Here is an 18,087-nt window from a genome sequence, read left to right as displayed (position 1 = left end):
ACTTTTTCAAAGTTCCGGAACTTTTGGGGTCGGGACTTGGGTGGTAAACATCCTGATTGGTTGAGTTCACGCAGCATTGTGATTTCAACCACCATTTATTCCGTCATTTTCAAAATAGTACTGTTATTGTGTCCTGTAAATTAATTTAAAAAGTATTTCAGGCGAGAATGTAGTTGTTTAAAACTCAAATCTGTGGTTTATTTATAAAGACAGCGCCTATTTAAAACTGTGTTTCGCTGAGTTCAGAGATGTGAGCTGCATGTGATCAGCGGGAGCTCAGTCCTCATGGATACGCTGAAAGCAGCTTCACCTCAGCTAGACCTTCTGATATGTGCCGCTGGCTCTGATGTCTCTTTGGTGGTTAAACATAAAATATTATTCGTTTTGGTTAAATCTAACAGGTAATCTTTGGTCTGAATTTAATTTTTATATGTTAAAATTTAAATAAAAAAGGCAAATTAATATATTATTTCATTTTATTGTAATGGCTGTACATATCCCTGAACTAATACCCTGTTTCCACCGCAGGAACTTTACCCAGGAGCTAGGGACTTTGGCCTGGTACTCTGTGTGTTTCCACCGCAGGAACCAGGAACTAGAGCTGTCACTTTTAGTTCGAAAATCGATTGCACAATCGATCAGACCAACCAAAAAAAGTTTCGAAAATGAAAATAGGGAATCAATTTTAACCAAATATGCACACTATCAATTTTAAAATAATTAAACAATTAAAAATATAGATGTAACAAAACTCACAAACAAGCAAAAAAAGAAAATAAAGATTTCCGAAAGTACAGTATGCGTTGCGAAAGCTAGACAGAAAATACCAGCAATTTTACGCGCCTATAAGACCCAGTGACGTCGAAAGCGACCTCTTATGCTGCATTCACACCAAACAAGAAAAGAGCCTCTAGCGCGAATAATTTCAATGTTAAGTCAATGTAAAGACGATATTTAATGGCTGTACAAATATGTTACATTTTCTGTCAGCACCATAGAATTGTGGCCAAGTATTGTGTCGTTAAGAATCATTCATGTTTCTTTCAGAAAATATAAAAATGTAGTTTTACATCATGTTGCTTTTGAAAGAAGAAGAAATTTTGAGTCTAATTTGCTCATACTCATGTCATGGGATAAAAAGGTGGAAAGGAATTTTATCATGGAATTCTCACTTGTGGTTCTGCCCCATTGGGCAAATAGTTTCACCCTCATCAGGGGCTTGTAATAGAGCAGTTATTATTTAATGAGCCTGGGGGGATATTCCTGATTGGCCTCCTTTGTAATGTTAATCAGGTTTTGATTGGCCTCTTGGGATCAGATGTGGTGTTCAGCTGGATCAGCCTACTGTATAAAGGCCCAGAGCATCATCCCAGTGTGCTGACATTGTACTGAATAATAGTATGTAGAGATCACTGCAAAACACAAAGCATTCAAACACCATTTAAACTTGATTTTATTGTGCACTAAACATTTGCAGCTTAATCATTTTGTCTTGAATGCAAGATTTTCACTGAATGTAGATCGCCATAAATCTACTATATCTCACTGGATACTCAGTGAAGAGAATTCAGATTCAGTAGCATATCTACAGTATGTTGTCTGTAAATAAAACATTAATATTACTCTTGAAGGGTGCTTAGCTTGCATACATATGCTGAAATATTCACGAGGAGGCGTGATGCTCCGGAGGGAGTAATTTCGATCTTTTAGAAACAGCAGTCTCAACAATATTTTGCTAAATTTGTCATGAAAAACAGCAAATTAACGATGCATTAAGTCTGGCTTGTTATCACAGGAGTTTGAAATAAATGATAATGAGACAACCCTGATAATGCCCTGTTGCTAGCAGAAATACTGTAAATGTTGCATAGAACTTTTTATTATTAAAGAGATAGTTCACCCAAAAATTCTGTGAACATTTGGAGTACTAGCTATTTTTCGAGAAATGTTGATTTTTTTCATACAGTGGATGTCAGTGGTGACCAAAAAACAACAACAACAACAAAACAAAGTTTTAAAAGGCTTTGAGTAACTGTGCACATTTCAGATCTTTGATTTTTTATTTAGACCAGATTTGGAGGCCACACAGATAATGTGTGCATCTGTGCATGCATGTTTGTGCATACTTAGCATTGTGGGAAGTTTCTTAGATCTAACTGATGTTAGTTTGACTATTTGTGTATTAGCATAAGATACACATACAGGTTGATTTTTGTAACCTTTGCTGCCTATGATATCCCACAATCTGCTGCATACTTGTTTTTGGATACTTTACAGTAAATCATTTTTGAAAAGTCAACTTGTATTGATTTAAAAAAAAAAATGATTGTAATTCTACTGAGAAATAAACATTCAAGTAAGGATGAACATATATAAAAATTCTGACAGATACTGCTATTTTCCTGTTATGACCAAAAACAGATAAATGCCTAATATCAAAGTTCCGCTATTTTCTCTTAATAAATTAATAATACAGCACTAAAAACATAAAACCAATCATTTTGCAAGTAAATTTAGGCATCACAAAATTATAATAAACACTATTAAAATAGTATGTTTATTGTTTGATGAAGATTACACTCAACAGTCTTTTTTTAAATAATTACTTAAATTTTTAATTATAGAATAATTAATTTCTAACTTTGAAACTGAATTCTTTGTCATAATTTATTTACCCATATGTTGTTTCAAACCTTTATGACTTGTGTCAATGGAAAGCAAATGAAGATTGGACCCCATTAACTTTAACTAACTATAACATTAACACAATTTTGTGTTCCAGAAAATAAAGTCATAAGGGTTCATTTTTGAGTGAACTATCCACAAGAAAGGAGTTGTTTATTTGTAAATGACAACACTAACATTGTAGGTCACATAAGAATACCAGCATTCTGGATGTAGTATGACTGGATTGAATTCATATTACACCAGTTCATCAAATGCAGAAAATAAATAAAATTGGACACCTTTCCCCTGTTAAGTCATTTAGGAGGTGGGCAGTGAGGCAGTAAGTGTGTGTGTGTGTGTGTGTGTGACCTCTTTGATCCCAGGTGCGTGTTGGCTGTGACTGGTGATTCCTTCTCTGTCCCAGAGTAGGTCACGCTTGCCTTTCTCCAATACTCTTCACCTTTCTCTCACAAGGCTTACGGATTCCCAACTCAACACACTTTAAAGACACAGGTGAAAGAGCCTTGATTTAGAAGGCCTGAAGCTATAGATTAGCAAACTTTACTTGGATTTCTAGATCAAACGGCAGCAATTGACACTGAGACTCAAGATTAGTGAGTCCTTCAGTGGGCAGGCTATCTTTGAGAAAACAGTCCACTCAACAGATCTAACATAGAGGTTCATTTGGTGCTCAGTCATACTAATGCGATCTATATAGGAGGTCTGTTGTGACACAATAGTGCCAGAGGGGGAGGGTGGGCACCATGTTGAAAACCAGCCTGTTCACAGCATAAAGCTAACAGAACACAGCACAGAGATGTTTTTAAAGGGGTAGTTTAGCCAAAAATTTTTTTAAATGAACCCAAAAATGAGTCATTCCATACCTGTATGATTAATATTATTTTTTTCTGTGCAACACAAGAGTTCACTTGCTCTTTTATGTACAATGAAAATGGATGGTGGTTCACACTCTTGCCCTAAAAAAGCACCATAAAAAGGCTCCATATGACCTGTGTGCTAAAGTCCAAGTCTTCTAAAGCCATATGCCACAGCTCTTGATTGGGTTCATTTTAAACATCACATGAAGGTCACAAGTAGTCAAACCTGGCATAAAATGTCTGGATGCATCATATCTTTTTCACCGATGTCTTTTTAAAATAAGTTTTGGTATTTTTTAAATAGTTCAGAATATACACAGTGTTTCTAGCAGTGCTCTGCTTACTAGATTCTGAGTGGACAATCTTAGTATATTATAAAAGTAAGCAATAAAATAATTCCCACTCAAATCAATATTTAATGTCTATTAATTTATTAATTATTACAAAATACACCAATTGACACCAAATTCAAATTAACACCAAAATGGATTTCAATTTCTTGCATTCAAAAAAATATATTACTTTGAAATGTAGACTTACATTTGATGTGTGTTCTAATTAAAATATGCTTAAAATAATTCCTTTTGTGTTGTGAAAACAGAAAATGAATCTGGTGTGTAAGTAGGGCTGCACAATTAAATTAAACAATGTAAATAATGAGAAAATAAATAATTGAAATTTTACAGTGGTACTGTAAATTATTTATTATTTATTACATTTTAAATATATATATATATATATTTAATCACACATTTTTCCCCTAAAGTAATGCAGCCCTCTTTGTAAAGTTAGGTTACTTATGAGAGAACTTTTGTTTTGTGGTCAAATACTACTTTAGCTTTAACTTTGTTTTTAAATGTTTCTCATATTGGCAACACAAAGCCCTTTCTATTCAAAAAGATAGATGAGCCTCATTTACTTATCACAGATCATTGAAGACTGACTGTCTGGAAACTCGAGTCTCCTCGGAGCTCAGTGAGAGGGAGGGAGTTTGTGTTTGCTTGCAGAGTCACACTGCTAATAAAGATCAGCTGGAGATGTATTTCAGCTCAGCTGGGGCTGAAACAGAAGCTGGTCTTCTTTTTTGATGAGAAGACAGACTGATGTTGTGACTACTGTCCACTTTTGTTTGGGAAACAGGGACACAATGTATATGTGGCAGTATTATTGTGGAAGCGTATCCCATTGTTAGGATATCTTGGTTTTTAGTGGAACTCGCTTTCAGCTTGTGGCCCACAATTTCTCCACCCCTGCGTTCTTATACACGCACAGACACACACTAGCTAGTCATCATCCTGTGCAAACAATGTGGTTTCAGGCATCCTTACTCGTGTTATTTGAAACTCTGTCAGCACGTCCAAATATTCACTAGTGGTTTCCAGACGTGGGTTTGCAGGGTACGCAGACCAACTGTCCCGTATGTTAATAATACAGAGCAGTGGTTTGTCGTACATGGGCTTTAGGTATCTGTCTCTTCTCTGTCTAAGTGTTACTTTGGGTCAGTGACATGACACATTGTTTGGTCTGGATTGGTCAATACATTAACTTTGTACATACATTATCTTGAAAACACTTTTCTATAAATGTATTTAAAAAAACTTATAAATAAAAAAAAAACTTTGAGAGGACATAAATATAAAAAAAACACTTTAGGGTACACATATTCACTATATAAGAATTTTCCCTCAATAAATTCTTATTTACTGCTTATTGATATCAAGTAGTTGCTGTTGTTATGTCGAAGTATTGGGTAGAAGTAAGGGATAATAAGGCATTAATATCTGCTTTATAAGTATTAGCAAACAGCCAATATGCTGGTAATATAAATGCGAAGCAGCTAGTTAATAGTGAATAGTGTTCACTAATTCACTAATCTTAAGTGTTACCAAACTTTTTTTTTTACTTATGACATTCTTAGCATATTATAAAAGTAGCCTCAAAAAGTAGAACAGCATAATATTTTTATTATTATTATCTCTTAGAATTTACTTGTAACAAAACTGCTTATTAATATTTGAAAAACCTTTGTTTGACAAATCAGAGTCATATGTTGCAAGTAACAAGTGCAACCATGCAAAGTACAAGAGGAAATTATATCAGATACTCCCCCCCCTAAAACAGCTCGTTCTAACACCCCCCCCCCCCCCCCCCCCCACATGTCCACGTCATAATGTGGGAAGATTTGCATAATGCCGCCCAAATGTTCACGCAAAGAAAGAAGGCGTAAATTTTATTCTCTCTGTTGCTGCCGCCGCTATGTTTTGGAGTCGCTGTGTGTTTCGTGTGTTTTGTGAAACTACTTTGTTTTGCCTTCCTAAAGAGGACACAAGTAGAAACCAGTGGTTAAGTTGTATTTACAACACTCTTCCAGAACAGTTCAACCCAAATATTCAAATGTGTGTAATATTTCCATCACACGCTTGAGGCATTCGGCCAATCACAATGCACAGGATTGCTGGGCAATCAGAGCACACCTCGCTTTTTCAGAATGATGAGCTTTGTAAAAATGTTTGTGTTTCTGAAAGTGAGGCATAGAGGCCAAACAATAATATACATTATATGGAAAATAATGTGTTTTTTAAACCTTAAACCACATAAACAGATTGCATCACACCTAATACACAAAATAATGTTCTTTTTAGCAACGTTATATGACCTCTTTTAAAAAAAACACACATACATGAAACCAACTTAAATACAATGCGTACATTCCTAAGGACTTGGCAGATGTTTTTTAAACTAGATTTTTAAAAGCTCGTTATTTAAGACACTCTCACTGACCCCTCTTTCTCTATCTCAGATAAGAAAACATCATGTAGGTCTTTGCTTCAGATCTCCTCTGACAAGATATTCTGCACATTTGCTAATCCGATTAGCCAGCCATGTTTAAGGAAAAATCATTGTTAACTTGTTTGTTCCAGGCTATTTCAAAAATGTTTGTTGGAAATGATAAGAAAAACCCCACTTGGGGCACACAATGAACTTCTTTTCACCTTTCTGTTTACCTGACTACTTAAACAGGGATGAATGTGAGATACTTCAGGATGCTTTAATCTTAGATAAGGGATGGAGACAGACAGGGAGAAGGAGATTTGTTCCCCAGGTGTGGGAACAATGGCATGTAATTGAAAGGCCATGGGTGGATGGACGCAGTTGGGGGGCTTCAGTGAAGCTGTGTTAAAGGACAGAGAGGTCTGAGCAAATAGGGCCAGCGTCTTAGTCACAATGAGTGAGGCAGCAGCTCTCGGCAGGGGTGGGGTTCTACAGGGAGGGGGTGAGGGAGGAAGGCAGCAGCCCTGAAAATGGGCTGTGAATGCAGAATGGGACCAACGGGATGTGACTGAGTTTAATAAGGCTTTGTGTGTCGGGGGGTTCACTTAGCTGCACTTTAGGAACCAAATTGTCCAAAAATGCTGCAAAATCGGGCAAAAATGTTAAAATTATCTATATATAAAGTAAGTTTTTTAAAATTCTGAATATGTAATAATTCATTTTTAGAGGCATAATGTTGGTTGGGGTTAGTCTGAAGTAATTACGATCAGCTATATATAGGCGAAAAACTATGGTTATGGTATTAGATGTGTTGTAAACGTGTATGTCTTCAGATTTTTACTAAAAATATCGCAACATCCACATATGAACTGAGGTATCTGTGAAATTATGTGTTTATAGTCCATAGCTTGTTCATAATTAAAAAACTAAATATTAAAAATTTGAATAATAATAAAAATTAATTAAATAAACATTTAAAGCTAAATTAATTTACTCAATAAGCAAATTGAATATTTTTTTAAATTATTTGTTTTGAAATGGTGTAATATAATAAAGTATGATAATTGTATTTTTATTTGGGTTTATTGGCAGATATTATTATTTTTATTTTCAAATGTAAGCTTGACTTCATGACGCAATCTGAAGGTTGTGTTGTGTTGCATTCTCAGAATTGCCACAAGGAGAAGTATAGCAGGCGTTAGCGCAAACTGTCTTCCTCCATGGTCAGTTTTCTCTTTTTGATAAATTCATGGGTTCAGAGGTTTGTTGGTTAGCATGGCTGTTAGCCCCTGCTGTTAGCTGCAACATCTGGGTCCAAAAAGCATCTTTACCCATTGTTATATCTTAGGAGCCTCACACACAACATGCAAGGATGAAATAAAAAATATATATATAGACAGAACGAATTCATAAAACATGGCCATGATTAAATTGAATAAAGTGAATGTTTTAATAAAAATGTAGCCACTAAAATGTTATGGTAATATTTTCCTAATTCATTAATATTTCATTATGGTCAATACTTTTATTTATTTTTTAAGAAACATTTTTTGGGGGAACTAACCATTTAATGGTTTGATTCATTGGTCCCACATAATGCACCAGGGTTCCCTTGCACAATCGTGCACATACAAATTCCAAAAATGTATCATTGGGATGCATAGAATTGAATAAAAGATATGGACTGTACTGCATGTTAGCTTGTTTACTGTGCTCAAGAGCATAATCTGTGTCAGATAACAAGACACTTCTAAACACTGTATAATTGTTGAACTATATTGGTGTCAACTGAACTGTTGTTTGCTAATGGTGCTTTTGGGAAACTCACCCCTGAACAAGTGATTGATTTTTGAACAAAGATGTTGATTAAGGGTATGATTTTTAGCAGTGTTGAGCTGAAATTGTACAAAACAAATGTCTCGTTGATCATTCAATCACAAACACACCGTGAGCTCTGAGGGCAACCCATCTCGGGTGTTGTTGACAGCCAGATCGCCTCCTTCCCAGCAGTCGCTGTGCCACTGACCTCATACCGCTGAGGGGAGGGAGATGAGCGATGAGGTTGTTGTGAAGCCGCTTCACCCCTGAACCCTTGCCAACGTCTCTCTCCTCCACCAGTCACTCGCCAAGGACGTGGAAATCCCATAATAACCCGTCTCCACGGCACCCCACAAGTCCAGCTCCCTGCTTCCCAGATGTTTCCAATTAAAAAGGAGGCCTTTCAGTCCGAGCCTATTTACTGCATGCTGAGAGAAAGAGCGAGAGAGAGACAGAGAGCAGGTTGCAGAGAGACGGAAGGGCTGAAGGGAGGAACAAATGACTTTCTTTTGATATTAAAAGGGCGTTGAGGGCAGAGAGTGACATTTGAAAAGTCACAGTGGCTGGACGGTTGTTTTGATCGCAGATATCTGAGGAATGGAAGATGTGAAGATGAATGGTATCGCTCATGTCTGAGTCAGACAAAGATTTTCAGATTGAAATCATTCTTGTGGTTACAAAATCTGGTTCTTGTTTTTAAAAATGCTGTTCTTTCCCCGTGCTTCATTGAAGGTGTGCTGCCAAATATAATCATCACAAACAAAGACACTTAGTCTGTATTTTTTCAGTTGGTGTGGTGGCAGCTGCTGGCAGGTCTGTGTTTGACCCTCAAAACCTCAATGCTGCCACAAAAGAGGCTGCCAGGAAGTAAAGACTGGGAGGATTCCAGATGAATAGTTCACCCACGTCTTCATTTACTCATATTTTGGTCTTTTTCACACACAAGGCTATTGTCTGGGTTCAGAAGACTTGAGATGTAGTACTTGAGCCATATATTTTGGTACTATTAAACATTGGACCAACCCAGTCCCTGTTTACTTCTGTTGTATGGAAAAGAGCAGCTCGGTACATTTGGCTAAACATCTTATTTTGTGTCACATTGAAATTTAATGAATGAATGAATACTATTCAAACATTTGGGGTTAGTAAAATGTATTATTGATTTTTAAAATAGGTTTTCTCACCAATGCTCTATTCATTTGATTTAAAATACAATAAATATTGTGGAATATTATTATTAAAATATAAAATAATTACTTTCTATTTTCGTATATATTAAAATGCCATTTATTTCTTTGATGACAAAATTTTTTTTTGTTAAATGTCTTTACAATGTCTTTGTAGCAATATATAAAAACCTTCATAGTCACGGGAAGGAGACGGAAACGGCAAACATTTAAATGAAACTTTAAACACAAAACATTTCTGTATGCAAACAGTCGTATTGTTCCTAAAATGGACCTGGACATATTTTTGTAAGATTCAGCTTAACATCTAAAATGTACATTCATAGTTTTTCATATTCCTGCAAAGATAATACACTTTATGCATTATGAACTAAGCTAATGGGCCATGTTTTATCTCCTGCTTTCTATGAAAATGCATTCAAGAGCCATAACATGTTATAGCTCATATGGAAAATGACTTGTATGGAGTTAATGATTTTTCCTATTTTCCCGTGATTCAGTCAGTGCTGATGTGGTATGCTGGCCTAGAGCATTCTTCAAAGTAATATTGCCAGCCATGTGAAGCTGAGCCAGGGCGATTTAGGCTTCAGCTTCTGCAAGATCAATGCATCTACAAATCTGGGTCATCAGCAATGCTGCAGAGAATCTGCCTGCAGAATTACAAAAACTTCTGCAGAACTTAAACATTCCTCAGTCAAGTTCTGGACCTCTTATGTCCCTTGTGTATTTGTTTACTAAATATATTGGCTAATTTGAATATGCATTTTGCTATAAATAGATCTGTGCATTGTACATTAATAGGATTGTAATTGAGTTTTCTCTTAGGCTGTGGCTTAAACATTAGTGTGCAATCTAAAATGCATTAAAAGCTTGTTAATGTTGTTCTCATTGGACATCAAGCACACAATCTCGATGTGTTTACTTTGGCAGCTTGGGCGCTAGTGGATCTGAGGATGGAGGACACTGTAGAGGTTTACATGGATGAATCTGCAGAGATCCCTTGCCTGTACACCTTCACTGAGAAGCCCACGATGGTCATGGTCCAGTGGTTTGTGGTGAGTCCTATAAGCTCTAAGATTCTTTCACTAATTTGATTTAAAGGGACTTGTGTTCATCTTCAACCACAGATTAAGATATTCTAAAGAAACCTGAAAGATTTGTAAACGTAATCCAGTTTAATTCAAGTCTCCTATAGTGATGCAATCGCTTTATGTGGAGAACAGATTAAATTTAGGCTTTTATTCACATAGAAACATTGATCAGCACGCGTAGACAATATTTAATATGATAAACCGAAGCTCAACTAGACTTGTTTGGTGTTTGAGAATAAACTTCATTGTTTCTTGCAGAAACTCAAACATGTTTGTGTGACAACAAGCAAGTATGTTAGAGCTTTGGTTTACTATATTTGATGAGCTCTATGTATGTTAATCAATGTTTATATTGCAATAAAGTCAGAAGGCTTGGATTAAACCACTTTTACAATGTCTTTTACTGCGTGTACTTTGTTTTTTTTGTGTGTGAATTTTTTGGTTGCATGGACTTTCAATAGATGGACCAAATGATGAAAGAATATTAGAATTATATGAATGGAAACAGTTCAAGATAAATGGAAGTCTTATGGGTTTGGAATGATATGAGGATGAATATACAGTATTATGACAGATCTTACATTTTTGCGTCAGCTAACACTTTAATATTTCTGGATATCTGCAGTTTAATTGCTGATATTTTTACATTTTGCCTGGCTGACATTAAAATTATTCAAAAGTCAAAGTTTAACTTCCCATCATCCTCAGCGGGAGCGTGAAGGTCACCGGGTGAGGATCTCCTACAGCGACCTGACCATGCAGAAGGTGGACGAGGACACGAGCTACAGCAATCGTATCAGTGTGCTATCAAACAGTGATGGAGAAACTCTGACCATTCAGGACGTTAAGCTGTCTGATGAAAGAGAGTTTTTCTGTCAGGTCAGTGGTTTGGCAGCAGGCAATGGAGAGGGCAGGACTCTCTTGAAGGTTTTTGGTAAGTCTCCACTCCAGTCAGTTGAACATTCTCACTACATGCCCTAATATCGTTGCTTCTTTTCCTCAGTTTCTAAGTATAAATACTAAAACTGTCTGTTTTCAGACCCCCCAGAGGCTCCTGTGATTGAAGGTGTCCTCTCTGGAGTTTCTGTGTCCGGTGACTCCCCACTGAAGGTACATCACAGATGGATATTTGTTATGTTTGTGTGAGTCATATACTGTATGGTGGGTTTAAGCTTACACGTCTTTTATTTGGTTAGATTGCATCTTGTGAGACCAGAGAAGGCTTTCCCAAGCCAAACATCACATGGTACCGGGATCACATCCCCATCCACCCCACCACTGGCTGTGAGTGAAATGATACAGACCCCATCACTGACACATTTATTATCTATATATTTTTATCTGTAATATTATCATCATTCATTTTGCTTTATAATTCAGCTCTAATATAATTTCGAGCAATAATAATAATATTAATTTATATGAATAAATTTCTAGACAAGCGTCCTAATGTTTGTTTTTTTATTATTAAATATTATGAAAAATCTAGCCTAGAGTAAACATGAAATCAAAACGAACCTTTCTTTTCTTATTGTGCAAGGATCATGAGTGTACAATATATTTATAAAAAAGGATTTATATGTGTTATTTTACTTCAAAATGCGACAACTTCTTTCACCTCTGAGACTTATGATGTAGATATATTAAAATTCTAATAAGCTGAATACATTTAATCTGAAAATTATTTTTATATGTGGTGGCCATTAACCAACAAATGGCAGATAAATAAATAGCAAATTGGGTGCAAATTTTGGTTTTAAATTCTTGTCCAAATAATAATAATAAAAATAAAATAAAAAACTAAAAAGCTAAAATAAGTTATTTTAAATACCACAAAAGAATTTAAGGCATCACAGTATTATAATGTACAGTCTGAAATATATATATATATATATATATATATATATATATATATATATATATATATTCAATTTGAGATTAGCTAAAGATAACAATGAGCTGTATAATTTTAAGTGAGTGTTAGATGACAATTAAGGAAATCTGCATGCAGAAATAGGGTGAATGAGCATACACAATTCATTGTCTAATATCAGCTTATATTGATTAAAAAATCTATTATTCACAATCCGTTTAATCCCCAATGAAGAAAATTCTGTCCTGAGTTGTGGACAGAGTTGTAGCTGGTTATTAGGTCATTAGCTGGTCCGGGCTGTGTTCATTGTTTGGTCAGCTGGACTGGAGGAACCTTTACTGGCCTGGTAGTCCATCTTGGTCAAGCTCTTTTGAGCCGGTAGACCACACTGGACAAGCAACACTGTTAAAAAACCTGCTAGACTCCTAAAGATTGTATGACCTGGTTTTTCCAGCAGAGTCTATATGAAGAATTAGGAAATGTTTCCTCTTAAATATTGCCACTAATGTGAATGTATGTCTGGTTGTGTGCGTGTTTCATGTCAGTGGCGAACGTGGTAACACTAGTGACGAAGGAATTCAGTGGTCTATATACAGTGCAGAGTGAATTGCATTACAAGGTGACCAAGGAAGACAAAGACGCCCACTTTTCCTGTGAAGTCAGCTATTTTGTCCCAGGAGCTGTCAGGACATCCGAGTCCAAAGGCATCAATATTACAGTTCATTGTAAGTTCATTTATGAGTTTTTGATGAAGTGGAATGTGGTATATTTTTGCAGCTGGGACAAGCTAAATAACATTTGGATGCTTGGGCTTTTGTATCTCCTGCATTCTGCTGAATAGCTCCGCCCACTAAGAGATCTCATTGGTCCGAAATCCCTCTAAGGTTAAACGATGGCATTAGATCTAACAGATCTAACATGTCTTTGTAGAAAATGACGTGTTTTTGACTGTTTCATGTTTTTTATATTTCAGATAGCTTTCGTGTGTCACAGGCAGTGCTGGGTACATTACTTACAAACATAGCCCCTTACTGATTAAACATCATATGAGACAAATTGTAGTTAGTAACGTAACACATTACACATTTTAGGTAATCTAATAAGACTACTTCTGTTGACTATTTTTAGATTACTTTTGACTCAAGTCACATTGATTTAAAGAGGAATAATTTATACCACACTGATGTAAAAAAAGAAAGAGAAAGGAAATATGATCCATTGTTTGCTATCAACAACTAGAAGTGCATTAGATATCACTTCTAAGAACTTCAGGGGTTTCGCAAGTTACTAATTTAATATGTGAACGATACAAATTACTTGTTTAACATATTACATAATCCAGATTACATGTAATGAGTTAGTACCCAGCACTGGTCACTGCTAATGGTAAACTCTGTTTTGAGTTGTGTTTATTGTGATACAGCTACAAAGGTCTTTGCTTTGCCAGCACTGACTTACAGTAATAACTGAGTATGAGAATTATGTTGCCTTGGCCAGATACATTTGAATGAAATAAAATTCATGGCCTGTTGCTCTTTGTGTATGTGCGTATGTCACATAGACCCCACGACCAGCGTGAAGATATGGAAAGAATGGCCTGAGGGCTTGGTCAAAGAGGGGGACAAAGTGAAGATCCACTGTCAAGGCGATGGGAACCCCCCAGCACCCATCATTTTCAACCGAGAACAAGTGAGAATAGTCTCTTTTTTTCTCTTTTATTTGGACTCGTTTGTTTCTGAATGGGTGGCTGTAAAGCATTCAGAAGAAGGACGTCTGGGCCGGGCAATGTGCTTCATATGCACAGAGGGAACAGTACCATTACTGACTTTAAGCAGCTCTAAGTACGTTTAATATGCATTTGTTTTAATGACATAATGACAAGATGATTTTTCAACAGTGGTTCTCAAATGATGCAGATGGCAGACCACTTTTAATTTCACTTCTAAATTCTACAAACACACTAAATATCATTGAATGAGTCGTAAGGAAATCTTAATTACAGTATGATAAACATTCACAGTCTTCTGTGTGTCCTGCTCATGACAGTCAGATGTGGAGCTGGATTCCTCTCAGGGGCTGCTGGTTCTGAAGGAAGTGTCTCGTGCAGATAGCGGTGCGTATGAATGTCACTCTCTGGACCGTGATGAGGTGGTGGACACCCTACAGGTCACTGTACACTGTGAGTCCAACCTTCAGCTTCTCATGTTCTCACACACAGTAACACCACTGTAATCGAATCATCTGTCAGTACTGGTGCCAAGTTTGTAGACACTTAACATTTTCTCAACCATTCAAAAGAAAAAAGACACTAGTTGTATGTGTAATGACACATTTAGAATGTTACAAAAGATTTATCTTTTGAACTTTCTATTTATCCATAAAAATATTGAAACCAAAAAATGTATTACGGATTCTACTAAAATAATGGGCAGCACAACTTTTATTATTGATAATAACAAGAAATGGTTCTTGACCGGCAAATCAACATATTAGAATGATTTCAATGAGCATGTGACATTTATGACTGGAGTAATGATGCTGAAAATTGAGGAATAAATTACATTTTAAAATGTATTCAAATATAAAACAGTTGTAATAATATTTCACAGTATCACTTCGAGATGCAGCTTTGGGGAGCATAATAGATTTCTTAAAAAAAAAAAACTTACAGACTCTAAAATTGTATTAATTAATTTTACAAATGCTTTTGTTCAAAAGGATTTAAATCTGAAAACAAATGACAAAAATATTATCAGCAATATGAGTTATAACCTTTATTATTATTATTAATTAAAAAAAAACTTTCACATTTTCTGTTTATGTTGCTAAATACATACATTTGGTTTAATTCTATTCATTTATTAATCATTGTAATTAAAAGATTTATTTTAATTATATTTAAAAAAAGTGAATTTTTAGTATATTTTTAAGTGAAAAGTGATATTTTGCTGGAGCAATATGAAAGAAATAACTCAAATAAACAGTCATCATTTATTCCCCCTGATCAAATGAAGCTGATATAATTCAGATCAGACTCACAACAAGATTTTTACTCTGAATTACTGACCATTTGTGTGTGTGTGTGTGTGTGTGTGTTTAGATCTGGACCCAGCTGTGGTGGTGCCCAAAGACTCCGAGGTCATGCTGAAAGGAGAGAGTCTGACAGCCACCTGCAATGCCCTGTCGTCTTTAGAGACGTCTACCGTCTGGTTTAAGGTAACTCTACAGTGTGATTCACTTATCTTCCAGCAGTCTAGACACGTTCATTCGGTCTCCCACATTCTGTTTAGACCCTCTCTTCACTCTGTCCATTTGTCATGTGTTTGCACATGTTTGTTTGTAGGATGGGATTGAGGTTGGACGAGGACACATAATGCAGCTGCAGGACGCCACGTTTGACACAGCTGGACAGTACGACTGTGAGGTGACTGTACCGTCTCTTCCAGGCCTGCTGACCAGCGGTTCTGTCCATATCATCGTACAGGGTGAGGAAGAGCCCATCAAGTGCTGACCTCACCAAAAGAGCTTTATATTTAGTTTTAGTGTTTCTAAAAGAGTTACTGGATCTGTTCCTCCAGGCGCCCCTCAGATAAAGGACGCGGAGAGGGAGATTGAGCTGACGGAGAAAGTCGGGGCTTGGGTGAATTTGAGCTGTGAGGTGAGGGGTTACCCCAGACCCGCCATCACCTGGAGCATCACCGGCAGTCAGGTAACACGGATTTCCTCTCAGCGCTCGGCTCGTGTTACACTGAGCTGTGGACTCACGCTTTTGTCTTGTTTATGTGTGTGTGTTGTAGTCTCAGAGCTGGCGTGAGGTGGTTAAAAGAGAGACGGAGGATCAAGTCCACAGCGTTGTGATTCTTAAAGTTAGCACTCACACTATTGCTGTCTGCAATTCAACAAATGACTTTGGAATAGAGACCAAGACGTACAGCATCAAGAGCAGTAAGAGTCTAACACTGAAAATCAAGGCACATCCAGTTGATTATAATTTTCTTTAAATAATAATAATTATTAGTAATTATTAATCACTGTTATTAATCATGATGATGATTATTTGTTTTATAATATATTTGATTATTCATGTTAAATATAACACTTGAATATAATAGACTAAATGTATTCTAATTATACACATTTATTAGAATTAGGAACATAATATTTCTTGTAATATCTATTATTATCTATTAATATAAATGTACTATCTATACTTAGGTTATTGTTACATTTTATACATATTTTATCTTATTTTATCTATGTATATAATTATTTTTTTTATTAATTTATAAAATGTATAAGTACACTACATCACGTTTGTTCACCAAGGCTGCATATAGTTGATCAAAAATACAGTAAAAGCAGTAATACTGTGAAATAATTGTACATTTTAAAATAACTGTTTTCTATGTGAATATATTTTCAAATGTAATTTATTCCTGTGAAGCAAAGCTGAATTTTTCAGCATCATTACTCCAGTCCTCTGTGTACTTCAGAAATCATTCTGAAATCTGCTCAAGAAACATTTCTTATTATTATCAATGTTAAAACCAGTTGAGCTGTTTCTTATTTTAACATGTTTTTGTAAAGTTATAAATCTCTTTACTTCTCAAAACCATGTCTCATTATCAGATTTCTAATGCAATTTAATATTGTCATTTATTTTTTTTGCAATTAAAAATGTTAATGTTGTCTGTTGTTTTCTCCCAGTTCCATTCTCCCAGACTCCAACGGCTAGAAAAACCTCGGGTAACTTTTATTTCCCCCCTCTTCTGTCACTCTGTATGTCTGTTAGAAAGGATTGTATGCTTTGAATCAACACCCAGTCCGTTTCATCCCTGCAAAATCCAACCCCACCAAACAATGAAAGTTCATCTAATGTATTTGAATAATTCATAGATTTTATAAGGCAAAGCCTCCACAGCAACTCGGTTAGCTTGCTCTTCATGTCGGCCTCTGGGCATATTTAAAATTCTGTGTGAAGAGAAGTCATAGAGAGAGAGAGAGAGAGAGAGAGAGAGAGAGAAAGCAAGCAAAAATGGAAGCAGACATTACTTCAGATTGCAGGGGCAGATCCAGTGCTGAATGTTTTCCAAGATGAATGTATAATTAGTTCAATCTGAATATTTTAACAAATGTTTTGAAGTGCTGGGCTGCAACTGAGACTGTTAAACTACTATGGTGAAGATTGTGGTGGCGGCCTGCTGTTTTACTGAGTAGATTTAACTCATAAAATTCATTCCCAGACAATTGTTTCTTCTCTCTCTGTTTATTTATAGCATTTGATGACGCTTCCTCGGAATGGCACTCCTTAATTTGCTTTATTTGACTCTTTACTAAAACACCCTAATTATATGTGTCATACCAAACTCGTGTCATTTAAAAGTACACGTGTCCTTGTCATGTGGCACATGTTTTGAATACAAATGATGCAGCCATTGTTAAAAACTGCAGTGTTATGTGTTCTTTAGAAGCCCTTTTCATGATCAAGAAGGGTATTTCACATTTGTATTTTGCCTAAAAAGCCCATTTTTTAGATTTCAGCATGAATTAAGAGTGTCTTGTTGAAATGGAAATAGTTCATTGGTTACTATATATCAGTCAGTCATACTAATGCTGGCATCTGTTGTTCTTTTTCTCTAGCTGATAACAGTGGAGTGATTATTGTGGTGATTATTGTCAGCATCCTGTTGCTGGCCGTCCTGGGCAGTGTCTTCTACTTCCTGTATAAAAAGGGCAAGTTACCCTGTGGACGCTCAGGCAAGCAAGAAATGTGTGTAGTACTTTTTCCCTTCTATCCAGAT

At 35.9% G+C, this 18,087-nt stretch overlaps 1 protein-coding gene across 3 annotated transcripts in view; it reads left to right on the top strand.

Moving 5' to 3' along the window:
* The window catches only part of LOC127995297 (cell surface glycoprotein MUC18-like), a 59,262-nt gene that overhangs the window by 37,007 nt on the left and 4,168 nt on the right, over positions 1–18,087 (top strand). For all 3 annotated transcript variants that reach the window (XM_052591868.1, XM_052591867.1, XM_052591866.1), the window contains exons 2-14: positions 10,253–10,377; positions 11,122–11,347; positions 11,453–11,523; positions 11,610–11,697; positions 12,832–13,011; positions 13,848–13,975; positions 14,333–14,465; positions 15,387–15,502; positions 15,630–15,771; positions 15,865–15,995; positions 16,084–16,231; positions 16,994–17,032; positions 17,927–18,056. In XM_052591868.1, coding sequence (XP_052447828.1) covers positions 10,276–10,377; positions 11,122–11,347; positions 11,453–11,523; positions 11,610–11,697; positions 12,832–13,011; positions 13,848–13,975; positions 14,333–14,465; positions 15,387–15,502; positions 15,630–15,771; positions 15,865–15,995; positions 16,084–16,231; positions 16,994–17,032; positions 17,927–18,056 — 1,634 coding nt within the window. In that variant the 5' untranslated portion in view covers positions 10,253–10,275. The remainder of the gene's footprint in view (positions 1–10,252; positions 10,378–11,121; positions 11,348–11,452; positions 11,524–11,609; positions 11,698–12,831; positions 13,012–13,847; positions 13,976–14,332; positions 14,466–15,386; positions 15,503–15,629; positions 15,772–15,864; positions 15,996–16,083; positions 16,232–16,993; positions 17,033–17,926; positions 18,057–18,087) is intronic.

Source organism: Carassius gibelio, chromosome A5, assembly GCF_023724105.1.
Source record: "Carassius gibelio isolate Cgi1373 ecotype wild population from Czech Republic chromosome A5, carGib1.2-hapl.c, whole genome shotgun sequence".
Lineage (NCBI taxonomy): Eukaryota > Metazoa > Chordata > Actinopteri > Cypriniformes > Cyprinidae > Carassius > Carassius gibelio.
This window is presented reverse-complemented; position numbering and strand designations above follow the sequence as displayed.